The 16,152-nt window shown below is 37.9% G+C and overlaps 1 protein-coding gene across 5 annotated transcripts in view; it reads right to left on the bottom strand.

Moving 5' to 3' along the window:
* The window catches only part of adamtsl3 (ADAMTS-like 3), a 102,064-nt gene that overhangs the window by 22,822 nt on the left and 63,090 nt on the right, over window positions 1-16,152 (bottom strand). For 4 of the 5 annotated variants that reach the window (XM_032583512.1, XM_032583514.1, XM_032583517.1 and 1 more), the window contains 9 exons: window positions 11,829-11,956; window positions 7,712-7,757; window positions 7,206-7,442; window positions 4,745-4,871; window positions 4,358-4,432; window positions 2,452-2,609; window positions 807-918; window positions 172-310; window positions 32-82 (listed from right to left, as the gene is read on the bottom strand). In XM_032583512.1, the coding sequence (XP_032439403.1) occupies window positions 32-82; window positions 172-310; window positions 807-918; window positions 2,452-2,609; window positions 4,358-4,432; window positions 4,745-4,871; window positions 7,206-7,442; window positions 7,712-7,757; window positions 11,829-11,956 (1,073 nt within the window). Of the gene's footprint in view, window positions 1-31; window positions 83-171; window positions 311-806; window positions 919-2,451; window positions 2,610-4,347; window positions 4,433-4,744; window positions 4,872-7,205; window positions 7,443-7,711; window positions 7,758-11,828; window positions 11,957-16,152 lie in introns of those variants that run through there. The other variant, XM_032583516.1, reaches the window with a different exon arrangement.

Below are 16,152 nucleotides of genomic sequence, written 5' to 3'. Positions count from 1 at the left end.
TTTATTTTGTCTTTTTGAACTGCAAACATACCGAGGCAGGGGGTGGTAGAGATCATACGGCATAATTTCTTTGTATCCATCACTGAGAAAAAGAGACGATAAAATAAACTGGATTATGCTGTTAATATTAACCAATTAATATTATTATTAACCAAAGATCCAGAACCCTACCTGTCCAAACAAGGTTCCATGTTGCACTCCTGCAGTTTGGGTTTGGGCTTAACATTTTCAGGATAATAATGGCAATACTGGTCCACAACCACTCGACCAGTTCGTAGGTCATAGCACTCTGCAGATGTCAGCTGGTAACCTGTGGACAAAGTTGTGAATAAAGACCAAGAATGAATTTAGTCAGACAATTATTAAACATTAAAAATGTCTCTATTACTTTGCAAATTAATACAAATAAAAAAGTTAAATTACAATCATTTCAAATAAAACAAATAAATGTGAAGAAATATCATCAAAACATAAAAAACATAATAATCCATGTTAATGTTTGCATTATTTTCAGAAATTAAATACATGTAAATAAAAAATGAGTTATTTAAAATAAAATCAAAGCAACTTATAGTAAACAGAATTATTAAATCTTAAAATATTTACTTTATCAAGTGTAAATATGAAACATTTCAATATCTAAAGACAAACATTATAAAAGTTATAATAAAATAGCTGTCATTAAACTAAGTAAACTAATAAAAAAAATAAAAGTACATTAAATCAAAAAAGGAAATGTACATGACAACAGAGAATCGGTTTTCTGTGTGATACAACATAATTGATCAGAAATTAGCCAGGCTTGCCTCCACCACACGTGACGGAGCAAGGGAAGAAGTCCGTTTCTCTCCAGCGGTGAATGATGGGCTGATAGTAAATGTACTGGATCCCACTGTCTGCAACACTGGTGAGCTGTATCTACAGAACAAAAAGGAATTAATGAAATAAGTCACTCTGTCCCTTCGAATAAAAACTAGAAAAAAATATAACAGCTTCGTTCTCTTTACATTCAAACTAAGTTTCAGCAGTCGATGATTGCATTCTGAGTAGATCAGGGTTTAATTTAAAGAGCTGCTGTTCAACATTTAGAAAAAATTTAATTTCTCTTAAAACCATGGTTGTACGGTACCAACATGCACAGCTCTGCATCTGGGATACTAATAACACACAACACCGTGCTTCAACACATGCTGTCCTTTACAGCAGGGGAAGCAGTCAGGAGATTAATTTGCATTTCATGTTGAAGTGGTTCACACTCCTCCAATATCTTTAAATCTTAACATGTGAAACCAGAGCTGCTTTGCACCCTGCTAAAAGCAGGGAGGCTCAGCTGGAGTTTGTAAATGAAAGCCTTATCTGGACCTACTGTGGACGGGTTCTGTAGAGGTTTTCATAAAAAAGGGTTTGAGTAAAACTGTGGAGCATACAGAAAGGACTGAGTGTTGGTTGGTTTTTAACAGTGTGAAGTTGTTAGAGATATAAGCTGAGATAAGCATTTCAAATCCTTTAACGGGTGAAGTACTTAATTTGCTTTAGTTTCAAGCACAAGCTTGAGAGCTGATGGAACAATAATTTTAGTAAACAAACTCTTATTTACACAACCAGTGTTTCAGTTTCAGTAAGACATGTCCTCCAGTTCTCCTCACTTTAGATTTTGCAATGCTACTGTTGTAGTTCCTACACATAAATGTCACCAAAATGTGTCATCAAGAAGAAGATTGCAAGTTTGACTGGTATGCAAGAATGAATGTTAATGACCAAGGTTCAAAATAAAGTAAAAAAAAAACGGCACTTTGAAAAGAAAATATGCGACACATGGAACCATCTATTGTCAACTTGTTCAAATCTGTTGCATGAAATCTGTTAACAGGTTTTATTAACTATGGAGAAAGAAAAAAAAACAAAAGATAGTGACACCATGTCAAAAACTAACTTTGTTAGTGGCCTGGAGTGAACTGTAGATGCATGATGAAAAAAACATTAGTTTCTAGACTTGTGAGAACATTGCAAAATATTCTTAATTTTCTTATATTTTGATCTGTGTTAATATTCTTTAAAAGAAAGAGTCTAAGGTGACATTAAGTTATGAGAATCAAGCTTCATGAGTCTAAACTATATCACCTCGGCTAACTGCTTGTGTTAATTTATTATATTATTTGTATTTTATGAGCACCTTCAACTGTTTTAAAAGCTCAGATAAGTTCTTGCAAACTGAATTATTTACATATTCATCACTGGGCCACATGTTTTGCAAATTTGGTTCTGATCAGACCTTTCCATGTGAGTTATTTGCTATTTTTATCACTGGGCGCATATTGTCACCTTCTTAAAATAATACTCTAAAAAAATCCTCCACTCTTTTTTTTTTTGCTAAAAGATGATTTAGGCAAAAAAAAAAAGACTTAGGGCATTATTTTAAGAAGGCGATGACATATTAATGTAAGTTCTTGCCTTGATGGTGCAGTCCGCTCCAAGAGGACCAGTCATTCGGAGGATTTCTTTGTCTGAAAGCTTTTGAAAATCCAGGGTGGTGTTCTCCAAGTAGTATTGCCCAGATTGGTCCAACATCAGTTCAGTTTTTTCCCCCAGTAGAGTCTTACCCTCCACATCTGAAGATAAAACAAATTAGACAACTAAAACAAAACCGTAGACATCCGAGTTCAGGTGAGCCATTATTCTGCTCAAAAACTTTAGTTTCTTTTTGCTAAAATATCAGAACTTCCTCATCATCAAACCCAATAATTTCTCAGTGGGGTTTTATTATTACTTTGTCACTGTTCTTCAAACAAAATGAAGAAGGAAATAAAAAATGTGATTAAAACGTCTAGCAGCTTAAAGGATTGCTTTGATTTAGGACAGACCACACACAGAGGTTTAGTCAGAGCCAGTCACACACAATGAGCACAGTCTGGTTTCGCTGTTTGAAAGCCAAGAGCAGCAGCGCAGCACTGCCAGCAGGATCACGAGCAAGATCTGCAAGGAGGCCGTCGCTGCCATGAGCTTCTGCCCCGTTTGACCCAACCTCAGCTATGACACCAAGTCTCTAAATCACGCAAGAACATTTAGAGAAAGAACGGCTGCAAACAAACAGAAGCATTTCAGTTTAAAAGGTGAAACTCATAATACATAGATATATGCACTCAAGTAATTATTAATGCTAATTTAGATGAGTACATCTGATGAAAACTAAAAACTTAGTATCTTAGACTTTACTGGTCAATTAAGACCATTAGAGTCTTAATTGGTCTGATTGAAATGCTTCCTCTTTAGCGATGACCTTTAGTTACTTCCCCACCTTGAGGATGGGGTCATGTCATCAGTCTTCTCTGTCTGTATAGCCAACACTGTAAACATACTGTCATAAAAATATTATTTAATTGGTATTTTGTAATAGATTAACTAAATACTTTGTGAGAAACTGAACTTTGGGTTTTCATTAGCAGTCATCCTTAATAATTAAAATATAAAGATGTAAATACTCAAAATATATCACTCTGTTTAAAATTGGTCTACTCAAAATGCTGCTTTCAATTTGAATTAAACTACTCAAATAAATCCACTCTTCATTGATCTTCTAATTTATTGGAATTTACCGCAATTCTGTATTGTGTACTGCTTTTAATTCATCAAAAATATTTAAAGTCATAGTTGCAAATACAACTTTAAATAGTGACGTTAATAGTCACTATTTAAAGTTGTTAACTATTCTGCAGGAGCAACACCTGCAGAAATAAACCTGTAATGACTCCTAAACTGCTATTTTAACCTGGAACATATACTCTTTATTTCAATTTTCTGTTAAAATGCTGAAAAATTCGTAAGAAGTTAAATAATTTGCCTTTTGTCAAACTGAAAACAATCAAGATGCTGATGTCAGGCTTAATTTAACGTCACCAAAAAGTGAAACTACGACTACCAGGTTCATTTTACATTAAATTAGCGTTATTCTAATACTTTCTAGTACAAATTTTCCAAAATATAGCTCCCTTTTTCATACCTACTAAAACCTGAAAAACAGTAAAAAAGCCAGTTTATACTCTTCTATACATTTTCAGTTGAGCAGCTGGAGTTCTGAGATTAGCTAAGAGAATATTCTGTCTCTGAAGTGCTGATAGATCTGTTTAGATTTTGTAAAAGGGAAATATTAATAACAAAACCATCTGAGGTATCTTTCTGTACTCATATAGAAAGATTGAGGAACATTTAAATTCTAACAAATAAATAATATTAAGTAGTGAAGATTCAAACACAGTGCACTTTGGATCAGTGTGCAACCAAAGAATAAAAGACATAAATCCAAAACTTTTGGGTATCGCTAGTTTGGATGGAAGGGGACCCCAGACCTACCAGGACTTACACAAGTGATCCGGGCCTTTCAAGACCAGACGAACATGACGGCTCTGATAGGGAATGACGACCACAGTGTCCTCAGCTTGAATGGGACAGACAAAAAAAAAGTTTAAGAAATATGAATAAACACCCTTATAAATGTAAAAATATGCTGATTTCTCTTTAAACAAAGTGCAAAATAAATACAGATTTTATATCAAAGGCAAGTGGAGCTAATTCAGCAGAAACATCAGTTGATGCAAAGATGATTTATTGTTGTATTTGAAGGCAATATTATTCATTTATGCTTGGAAAGCAGAGAATTATGTATAACTATGCCTAAGTTTTATTTTCTATAGGAAAAAAAGTACGGTAACTTGCTAATTAGAGAAAAGCAAGAAATAAGCGTATTTACTTTTCCCTGAAGTATGCTGGGACTTGAAATGGCCTCGCACCAGCCTGCAGGATGAGCCGTCTCCGTTGCAGATGCCGCAGTTGTCTTCCTTCGCCGTGCTGCCCAGTTCATGATCACAGCCAACAATCTGCAACACGGAAACCGACGGAAACACCTTAATGTCCTAAAGGACTGAGTGGGTAATAGAAGTGGTGATTTGATTGTATTGTGTTAGGTAAGGCAAAATAATCTAATTCACAATGTAACTGAAAAAGACAATAAGTAAGATGTTAGACTGGCCTCAACCTGACTGCAATACCTTTGTGAGATTTTAAGCTATTTAAGAATGTCCCTAAACCTCAATAAACCGAAGGGACTTTGTAAAGAAGAGAGGGGCAAAGTTTCTTTATAATTATAAAAGGGAAGGGAAGTTATTCAGGAAACAACTTCTTCAGCATATTGATGCTGAGGGTGCTTTGTCATGACTGTGTTGACAGTCCCTCATCACTACATTTCTGGATGTTTATTTGAGGCAGCAACTGTTACAGCATCAAGTTCAGACGAAAACGTCTCAGGAGGACAATAAAGTGTCCAGTATATCACTTAGTGAGCTGTTGTGTTGTATGTTTCTCCAGAAACAATGTAATGAATTCAGAACAAAACCTAAAACTCTTTGCAGAAACTCCCAAGGAACGTGTTCTTTTTTTTTTTTTTACTTTGTAAGTCTCATGAAACAATCCAAACAACCCCTTGGTGTGATGAATATTTATATCTAGTCTTTGCTTCACTGCGATACCATCAAAAGTAATTTGCATCTCATTAAATTTCAACATGTTCTCTGTTTTTTCATTTTTCAATGTCCACAAGCATGTATTGTTGATTGATGGAGTTTTTCACTATTTCTGTCAGTAACACAAAACCAAAACCACTCTGTGTTTCTAAGCATTGTAAAATAGCGCACCAAACTGTGCGCCCATGCAGACGAGCAGGACTGCGGGATGTTACTTCATTCAACTGAGAGGGAAAAAAAAGTATTGTAAACTATTTCCTGGATGGTTGGTCAAAAGCCACATCTTTCAAATTATTCTCATTGGGTATTCATGTTTAAAACAGATGGCATATGATGTAACTCAGCCTTTTGTGCATTAGTCTTCTTGGATTTCTTTCTTTTCAAGATCATGTACTTGAAGGCAATGTAATCTGATGCCTTTTGAACCGCAGTGAAAATCCGTGCATGAAAAATTGAATGGTTGTTTAAGACAGCAGTAGCTTACTATAAGCTCAAATGATGACTTCACCTGACTTAGCTCTTTTTTTTTTCCTCACGTGATCACAAGTTTTTGGGTTCAGTTTGACATTTTGGAGGAAGAAATATGCTTCAAATGGAAGCGATGATTGAAATGAACCATAAACACCTCAGAAGAAACACACCCTCCCTTTGTCGCTTCAGAAACAAGGATATAGCTGTTTGTGATGTTATACCCCAGCCAACCATTTATCAAGTCAGCAAGAAGTTCAAGGAGTTGAAGAGTGCAAAGAGTTTAGTTGCTCAAAAGAAAGTTTTCTGCGTATCCAAGAAAGTTCAGGAAGTGGAAGGACTGCATCCTGAAGGTGGTTTAACAGAGGCATTGTGTTGTTACCAGTGCAGAGCTTGCTTGGGGATGGCAGCAGGTATGTCTGCATGGACTATCATGCAAAGACTTTTGGATGCTAGTCTAGTGTCAAAAATTAGTTAATTTCTCCATTAAATCTACAAAGATTGTTTGGGACATCCATAATCAGGACTGTGGAAGAAAATGGTAAATGCTATCTACACCTTTGAAGCTCTGAAAATATTTATTATTGAACAACAGTATGTAGTAAAAGGCTTGTTAAAAGAAATAATGAAACTAAACCAGTAAAGCTTGCGACTGTAGCTTTGATATAGCTTTTCGGCAGACATTTTTTAGAGAGCAAAAATGTATTACGGTGCAGAATACATTTCTGTACTCTGCATCAAATACTGAATACAGAAATGTATTCTGAATCATAGAATACAGTATATATCTTCACTGTAGAATATATATAGTCTATTATGGTGTAATAGAATATTACACAGTGTAATATTCTGTGTTTCCCCATAATAGAATATGTAACCCACTAGACATTTGTGTACAATAAATTAAAAGAAAATTAGTGGAAGCAATTGATTTCACTGGCCAGGATATCCATAATATACAAAACGTAACAGTAAATAATATTATGTTGGTTGGGTCCAACATAAAAACATTTGTAACTTTTTCTTCACATGATATATGTTTGAGAAGAATTAAATTCAAATTGAACAAAAGTCAAATTTTCCGATGTCAGATTTTAGTTTATTTTTAACTTTTACATGATCAACAATCCCAGGTCCACAATTTGGATTTTAGATAAATTAAAACAAGTAAGCCAAAGTATTTCAGGACAAAAAGCAGTTCAGCTCTCTGATGCTTCCTCTTACCTGGCAGACTCCACTGATGCACATATCCAAGGACTCGGTGTAACAGCGTGTTCCGTCCAGCACTTTGGGTGCCAGCTCCACCACAAAGCCCGAGCCTTTGGCTTTACACTTGAGCGAACAAGGATTTTCTGGGTCATTATAAACAGGCAGCCAGTCATGGAACTGACCCTGGTGTCGCACGTCTGCATGAGCTGAACACTGCTGAGCACGAAAGTCCCCAACGTCTGGCGGACAGTCCTATGGAGACACCAAAGAAGGTTTTAAATTGCTATGGTAATTAACACTATGACACATATAATGAAGTAAATATCTGTATAGCAATGGTTTCAAACAATGGGATGAGGTGAGCTTGGGCCGTTTTGCAACAAAATCACAGATGACAAACTCCCCTTGTGTATGAAATTTTATATTTTCAATTTCCCAATCTTCAGCCCAGTTTTTCTTTTCCAAAGTAAAAGCAGCTTTAAATAGCCACTGCTATATACTGTACATTGAACTGAACTTACCACATTACTGCATGTGCGGTATTTGATATTCTGCCCTTCACAGGTCCTGTAGTAGACAGAAAAAAAGTTATAAAACAAACCAAAATGCCTACATATTATCTGGAGTCTCATCCCAAACAATGTGGTGTCAATTTCATTTTTACCCGCATACCTGTTCCCTGATAAGCTCTGATTCTGTGAAGCAATTCTTTATAGAAGAAAATCACACAGAGATTAAAAAAAATTAATACAGTGGACTTGTATAGATTTAATTTAAAAAATTATGCAATTTTTTTTCTTTTGTGGTGTTAAAACTATTCATAATAGGTGAAACAGGCTAAAGTGCCAACCTAACTCTAAATCTAATTTTGATTGCACTACATCTACGCACTTTAAACTGACTCAAAGAGAAATTTACAATGCATGGCAATCTATTATTGTATTTTATCTATCATGCAATCAAGTTGTACTTTCCAGTTTTATATTTGGTCAGGTGGCTAGACTTTCACTGTCTGCACCTGATTTAGAGCCTAGTGACCTAAATGTTAAGAGTTCAGAGAGAGAGTGGTGTGGACACAGAGATGATGAAACAATAAATGAGCAGTGAGAGAAATGTGGGTTAAACACAAGAGTGTTATTCTTTGGATAATCTTATCCAAATGAAAATACAGAGAATTGAGTGAACCTCGGCTTTGAAGAGTCTGAATAAACTGCCATTGGTCTTGCCGTACTAGTCCATAAACAAATCGTAGCTCCATAAATTAACAGTAATATACATACATTAGGAGAGCATGGATAGTGGAGTCCTGCAGTCTGTGTCTGCTGAACAGATTAAAGCACTTTGGATCGTGACTCCCTCCAGTCTGTGGTGGTTCTGCCCAAACTATTGAGCTCACCACTTACTGAAACGTAGGATTCTTTTCTCGTCAAGGGATGATAAACCGCTGATGGTAACAATGATAGGCCAATCACCCAAGACCGCAGTGGAAACTGATTAGATGATATTCCTTTTGAGTTCAGAAACTTAAGAGGAATTTCACTGTCTTTGTTCCTTGGCTAATCAGAAATCATGATTGGAGACAACGTCTCACAGTTAAGACTCGCACATGAGTGAAGGGCCTGGGACTTTTTTTTCTTCTTTTTTTTTTTTTTGCAGTGTTATTGCAGGGAGTGGATGTGGAGCGTGTGGCATGGCAAGAACATTAGAGCCTGTGACGAATCCAGACAGTCCCCTCTGCCAAGCCAAACAGGGCCTGAACCCAAACAAGAGACTTCCAAAGACCAAGAGATGAGAGACAGGTAGCAAAGATCAGTGTGGAAACTCACTCAGGGACCAGGAATATATAAACTAAACATAAAAAACGGTAAAGGCAATAAAATGAATTTCCCTTTTCATTTCCTTCTCACACTGGAATCTCCACAGTGGAGTTTAAACAGAAGTAGGCAGAGCCAGAAATCCAGGGTTCATCACTGTGTCATCATTGGTTTTGATGTCAGAATATCTGGACTACATAACAGGTCATTTATAGAATATGAGTCTGGTATTTTATAAATAAATGCACACAATTGGAGAGCCAATTAGAGGGAAAACCAAGATGAAGAGCCTTTTCAAGGCTTGATGTTGCTCCAACTTGTCCATTTAGTTAGTTGCTGTCATCGCAGTAAAGCCATCCCTGTTGTTTTTCAGAAGTGAAGAGGAGCACATATGAGAGGTAGATGAAAATGTCAAAAGCTTGCCACTTTTAAATTTTATTAAACAACCCAGCAGGTGAAGTCTCATTATTGGCTGATACTGCAAACAATCGTTTTCTGCTCAGAATCAACAACACTTCATATAAAATGTTGTGCCGTTCACTTGTGTTAGTAGGGATGCGTTTCCTCTGCAATTCTTCCAAGATTATTAATCTCATAAAAAAATACTGAGTATCTCCTGTAAACAAAGGAACCTGTTGACAACAAAGCTTAGGCATTTCAAGCAGAAAAGTGTCCAGACATTTACCATGTAGATGAGGAGATCGGAAACTTTGTCCACTCAAGCTGCACAATGGGTATGAACCATCTATTTTTAATATCGTAAAGCTTTTTCTGGCCAAATAAGCATAAAATGAAAAAAACAATAACCTACTCGAGCCTCATGAAGAATACACGCTGCATTTATTTCTTGCAACCCAGCAATGCTTTGGAGTTCTGTGATGAAGAGCGCTGCGTGGAATGGCCTAATGAAGGCCAGATGATTAGTGTCCTAATCACCTCCAGGGGTATTTTTGCAGTGGCAGTAAGTTGCCTGCAGGGCCACTGGTGTGTGTGTGTGTGTGGGTGTGTGGGCGTGTGTTTCGGTGTGTGTGTGTGTGTGTGTAAAGAAGCTGTAATTGGTCGGAGGGTGTTACAAGCCCATTTTCAGCCTCTGCTGCCAACAAAAATCGCTCACTCTCACACGGAGACACACATAAGAGGCCTTGTGCTGTTTTTTAATGACACTGTTATATCTGCCACCCCTGGCCAGGCTACTGCTCCCTCATTCCCACCCAGCAGCGGGGTGGATCTGAGCCCATTCGCGGTAGTAACTGCCAAAGGACACATAGGTTTGTAAACAGATCCACCTGGACCCCGACGAGTACGTAGAGCTCCTCATATGCAATCACAGAAGGAGCCGAAACCCCAAGCACCTCTTAACACGTCAACTGCTTTTACAGCCAGTAGCGTTCTGAGGTTTGCCTGACCAAAAAAATGCTGGCTGGTCCCAGACATCATGAACTGCAGTCCTGAAAACGCTCCTGACCTCAGTGTTTACCGTGATCTACAGAGGGGGTCTGGCACCTTGAGCATGAGGTTTTGACAGTCTTGTGTTTCTCAGGGCCCGTTCTCATGTGCAGAGAGCGCTAGAGCCATATGGTAACTCCGTTGCGACCTTAAATACAATCTGTGCTGGTTTGTCAATTTGTCTTTTACACAGTTGAGATGTTTTATGATCTCACTGGCTGCTCCTGTCATTTGGCGGCTCCCTCCTGAACACCCCGAGCGGTGAAAAAGCGGTGAATTTTAGCAGCAAAGCTCACTGGCTAAAGGTAGCCAGTGAGCAATAGATTCTGGGAACTGTAAAAATGGAGGAATGTGGTGAAGTCACTGTGCTGCTATTTCCAAGCCTATAAATGTGACAACATTTCTGTGGAAAACATACCCGGTCTGTCCTTATGTCCCTTTTTTCCTGTCACCCATCAAATCCAGTATAGTTGCCCATATTGCCAAGCAGAGTGAAACTCTAATCAAAGTCAGCAGCTTAATCTGAAGTCAAAGCAAGCAGGTGACTTTGGCTGGAGGATTAAAGGACCCTGACGCCTATTCAGTGGTGTGAAAAAGTTTGTGCCCCCTACTGATCACTTCTGTTTCTGATGTTTTGTCACAATTTAACATTTCAGATCATGAATCAAATTTTAACACAAGTAACTACAACATTTAATTTAATTTTCAAATGACGATATAATTTATGTGAAGAAAAAAATTTATAAACTCCACACGACTCTATACTACAAATTTGCGTCACTTCCTGTGACTGAAGTTAAATTTACTTAATAAATTTTGTTAAAAGAAACTGATGGGTAAATAATTGTCATGAATACTTGATATAGGAGAGCTGATTGGGAGTGAGATCAAATGACTGTCAATACAAATGGTTTCTTATGCTTCATTTTTATGCATCTATCTGGATTGAAACACTAGTGAAAGCTGTTATACATAATAATCAATATATTAGCATGATCAATGATTAATAATGGCTTGTCAGTTTTGAATGAAAGCAGCTACATTGTGCATTTTGTTTAAAATTTCAAAACAAAAATGGTTATCAAACCATGATAATTTCACGTTGCCCCGTAACTACCTATTTTTCAGACTTTTCAATCATTCTCTGTCGCATGAAGAAAGTTGTAAATCCAAAAGAATAAAATAAAAAAACCGCACACAGACATATTAAAAACACAAAGATTAAGATCAAATCATTTTATCTTGTTGATTTACCCATTTCTCTGAGGAATAATTTAACTTATTAGGTACTGAATCAAGTACCTAGAATAGGGGTACGGTTTTCACCTGGAAGAGAGATTTGGATTAAGATAGCATAAACCAAGAGAAGCACCCCTACCTGGAGCTCAGGCATCGTCTTAATGAGTATGAGGCTCCTCCACCACATGTACGAGAGCACTCGCTCCAAGAGCCCCAGGCGTCCCACAGCGTGTCCCGATCTTCCTCTGATCGCGCCATCCGTGAGCTCTGCACACCAGAGAAGCGTTTGTGCATGAGTGAATAACCATAAATGTCACTGAAAATCAGAGGAGAGTCATTTTCAAGAATTGAAACTGTGGTGCTGCTTAGGGCCTGGTAAGAGAAGTCCTTAATGCAGCCCTCATCGCTCCTCTGGATTTATTTTAATGTTGATCCAAGACTGTCTCATAAAAGGAAACAAAACAGGAAGGTTCTCGTAGATTTATTTTTTTAGAAATTAATATTTAATCTGTTGAGCCATAATTCACAAAGAAAGGATCCAGTTAAATCACGTTAGCTGCTGAAAAACAAAGCGAATGTGACAGTGAGAAAGAAAAACTTAAAAAGTCAAAGTCAGCCATTAGATGATAAAGTAGTCATTTTTATAAAGTTCAGGCCACACTTTTGTGTCTCTCTGTTAATTGCACTGCGTTGTATTTGGCAGTGGTGTAAGGAATACCACAGCATCACCCAAGACCAATATTATGAGGACAAGCGCACGTCTCGGATGTGAAATGACAGCCAAAAAACAGGAGATCATGTCTGTATTATCCATCTTTTTCCATTCCAACTTTCCGCTCACAGTCTTTAACTGGACTAACCATTTGTGCTGTTAAAAAAATGGGAATTTGTAAAATAATCTGGATTATCTGTGATTGGATATAAATAACACCATGGTTCACTTTCTTGGCTTTCTTTTAAAAGATTACTGAAGGAAACTCCAGTGCTGCATTATTTAAAAGCTGAACTGAAGCTATGGAAGAATGAGTATAGTTTGCTTTCATTATCAAGGACAAAGAGGTTTTCGCTTCATGAGAATTTGGTCGCCTGTGCACAAGGTGGATGGATGAAACACTTGGAAAGAATTTATGAAAAAAGACTGGGAAATCAAATCTAGGCCAACAGGAACATGGCTCAGTAGGCAGGAGGTGAGAACACATTGAATAAAATAGAGTGCCACTGAGTCGTGGTTTTCGGCCTGTCAAAAGGAGCACGGGAACACATTAAAATGTTTCCACATGGTAAATGCTGAGGGGATTTTCCAATCGTATTAGTCCCGTAAAAAGCAGTTGAACAGGGCACAAATCTAGCATGAGGTGGTAGGAGCTGCTGGTGCCTCCGACTCTAGAAACATGTAGTTCCTGGATTTCCAAGAAGAAGAATAGGAGGCAGATCTTTAAATTATCACTAGCTCCCAGCTAGTGTGTGTGTGTGTGTGTCTCACACACCGCGTCTACTTTTAACAGGCCGAAAACTTTCCTTTGGATAAAGGTTATAGTAGCTGAGGTAAGCCATTCTCTGTGCTGCATTAATGCTGCTATATGCTTTTATCTCACAGCCGTTTTCTTTTTCTGTGCTATATTTATAAATTTTGCTGTCAATTTGTGTCTCTTGTAGGATGAACCCACTGACGGAGAGATTGCTGCCATTTGTTTCCCATAGAAAGGATTCCTGCCTCAGTGAATCTAGGATTAGATGAGTGTCTTTCCTAGACTGACTCATTGACTGTGATGTCAATGCTAATGCTAATGCTAATGCTAATGCCTTTCTGTATCGTCGTTGTTTTTTCAGCAGAAAGTAATCCTTGTCCAGTATTTCTGAGTTTGGGAGAGTTGCTTTCCAGGACAGAGGCATTAGCAAAATCTTTTTGTAATCTTTTTTTTTATAGAAAAGTACTCTTAAATTAAAGTGCTTTTGCTTTTTCCCATTAAAATACTCCTGGGTCTGTGCCTCCATCTCTGTCCTAAAAAGACTCATTTACAAAGATGTTGCTGCTCTGAATTTTGTAAACCATTTGTTTTTCTTTCCCATATTAATGACTCCTGACTTGATTCTTCTGTCTGTTTCCTGGAGAGATTCGTTGATGTCAACACCAATTTGCAGTTCTGATGACAATTGATACCTATGTTAGAGATATGATTGGACTTTACTCTCAGACTGCAGATTTACTGGAGGGTGGGAGGCAGATCTTTCAGGTTTCAGTCGCGTCTCCTGTGGAACCAGCTCCCCCGAGGTAGATGCTGTTTATGCTGCTTTAGACTCCAGAACATACTAATAAAGTTTCCTCTAACCACTCTCAAATTATGCATTGTCTGCAGTTTCAGTCTCTCAATTTTTTTTCTCTTCATAGAAGTTGCATCTAGTTGCGTTGCTCTTTAGCTGTGACACTTTCCTGGAGTGTACTGATTTAATGGAATGGATTTTAGGATTGGCTCAGAGTTGATGTCTTTCGCTACGTTTCTCTTCTAGATGAAACTACTAAAGGATCATTAACTCTATGTCTTCATTAAATTTCATGCATTTACTCCTTCACCAGGTCAGTATCAGGGAATGCTGCAAAATTAATGACACAATCGAATCGTCCACAATTTGATTGTGTCATTTAGGTGGAAGGATTGTTACAAAGTCAGTGAATAAATGCAGTCAGCTGGGTTTTTAATAGTTGTTAACACTTTTGAGCCAACCGAGAAGGTCCTGGATTTTCTACATGGAGTTTGCATGTTCTGCCTGTACATGCTTGGGTTCTCCCCAGGTTCTCTGGGTTCCTCCCACAGTCCCAAAACCCATGAGTTTTAAACTGTGTGATTGTGAGCGTGAGTGGGAATAAAAATAAATAGATATTTTGTTCCATATAACACAGTAGGAGTGTAACAGGTAAACCTTCTATGGATGCAAACTCGACTAAAAACCCACCTGTTTAGGATTGTATTTGAAACGTAATCAATTACAAATTTATTGATGAAACTTGACTTAATGTCGTGTTTTGATTGTTGATTCTATGTTGCATTGTGTTTCTGTGTTTGATATGATGTAGAGCATTTTGAAATGCCTTGCTGCTGAAATGTGCTATACAAATAAAATTTGATTGATTTATTGATTGATGAGTGTTAGATTAGCTCTCAACTGCCCTATAGTGGGTATGAGTATGAATAGTTGTTTGTCCTGTGCGTCTCTATGCTGCCTTGTGATGGGTTGGGTTGGTACCCCGCCTCTTGCCCGGTGATCGCTGGAAACAGGCATCAAGAATAAGCAGGTATAGACAATGGACAGATGGACATGAATCTGTCAGTATTACAAAAATATTTCTGTATATAAAGAGGATTATCTGAATTATAACTAAAAAGATCAACTGAACTGAGCAAAGGTTACAATAGCTATAAATTCACATATCTTGATCTGTAAGGAAAAGAGTTCACCCTTTAGTTTTAAGGTAATTTATACTGACTGACCTGAAAATGGACCCTATATTTCAGCTCTCACACACATTTCTTACGTTGAAGTCATTTCTATCCCTTTGAGCCCTTTTTCCAACAGAATGGCACTGTGTTTGGTCTACAAGGATAAATGGATATCACAGAGGAAAGCAGATACAATGCAATAATAGTCTGCTGATTATTTTCTTTGGGTCCTGGTAGCAACAACAACCCTGCACTCCAGAAACAGAGCGAAGTGGTGGGGTTCACATTATTAAAAAGTGCGTGGGGACTGATATAAATGCTTGTCAGCGCTGATGACGCCTGAGGAACAGCAGAGGCGGATGGCGAGACCTAAACAAAGTCAGCAGAGCATTTAGGCAAACATGTAGGCAACGGCGGCCCTTTCTCCAGGAGCCAACTATTTTAATGTTTGGATCTTGGTAAATAAACACAGGCTGTGCACTGGCCAGCCTGTTTCCTCACCACCTTAAGTCTCCTTTGAAAAGCAATCAGGGAATTATTCACTCAATTACAAACCAAGAGCTTCGTCCCGGGGCGTAAGGAGGCCGGTGAGGCGAGAGAAGGGGAAGCGGATGAAGAATGGAAGGAATAGATGAAGAGTCGTTTGGCTCACTGTGTTTCTATTGTTCTTGATGAAAACAAAGGAGGACAAGACTTCACTTTTTGGAGAGCAATCCCTTTGGTCTTCAGGGTTACTAATCAAAATTCATCCGATTACCACTTCCAGAGCCTCCCTAAACCTTTCACTGCCACGTTCACCAGCCATGTTGCTCCGATACCTCCAGGTGAACCTTTACAACCAGGACAGACCGCAGGTCACTTGCTTTTATGCTTTAGACGTACGAGACGAATTTAGCAAACACATTAATGCACTGACAATTTTACGTCATCATACTTTATTCTAAAATGACGCGTCAACAATCAAAGAGTGACACATCTGTGCTAAGAAATTTTACACCAATATCTTCCATCCAAAAATCTGGACTT

The sequence above is a fragment of the Xiphophorus hellerii genome, chromosome 14 (genome assembly GCF_003331165.1).
Source record: "Xiphophorus hellerii strain 12219 chromosome 14, Xiphophorus_hellerii-4.1, whole genome shotgun sequence".
In the NCBI taxonomy this organism is placed as follows: Eukaryota; Metazoa; Chordata; class Actinopteri; order Cyprinodontiformes; family Poeciliidae; genus Xiphophorus; species Xiphophorus hellerii.
The sequence above is the reverse complement of the archived record's forward strand: the minus strand, read 5'-3'. Positions and strand labels throughout refer to the sequence as shown.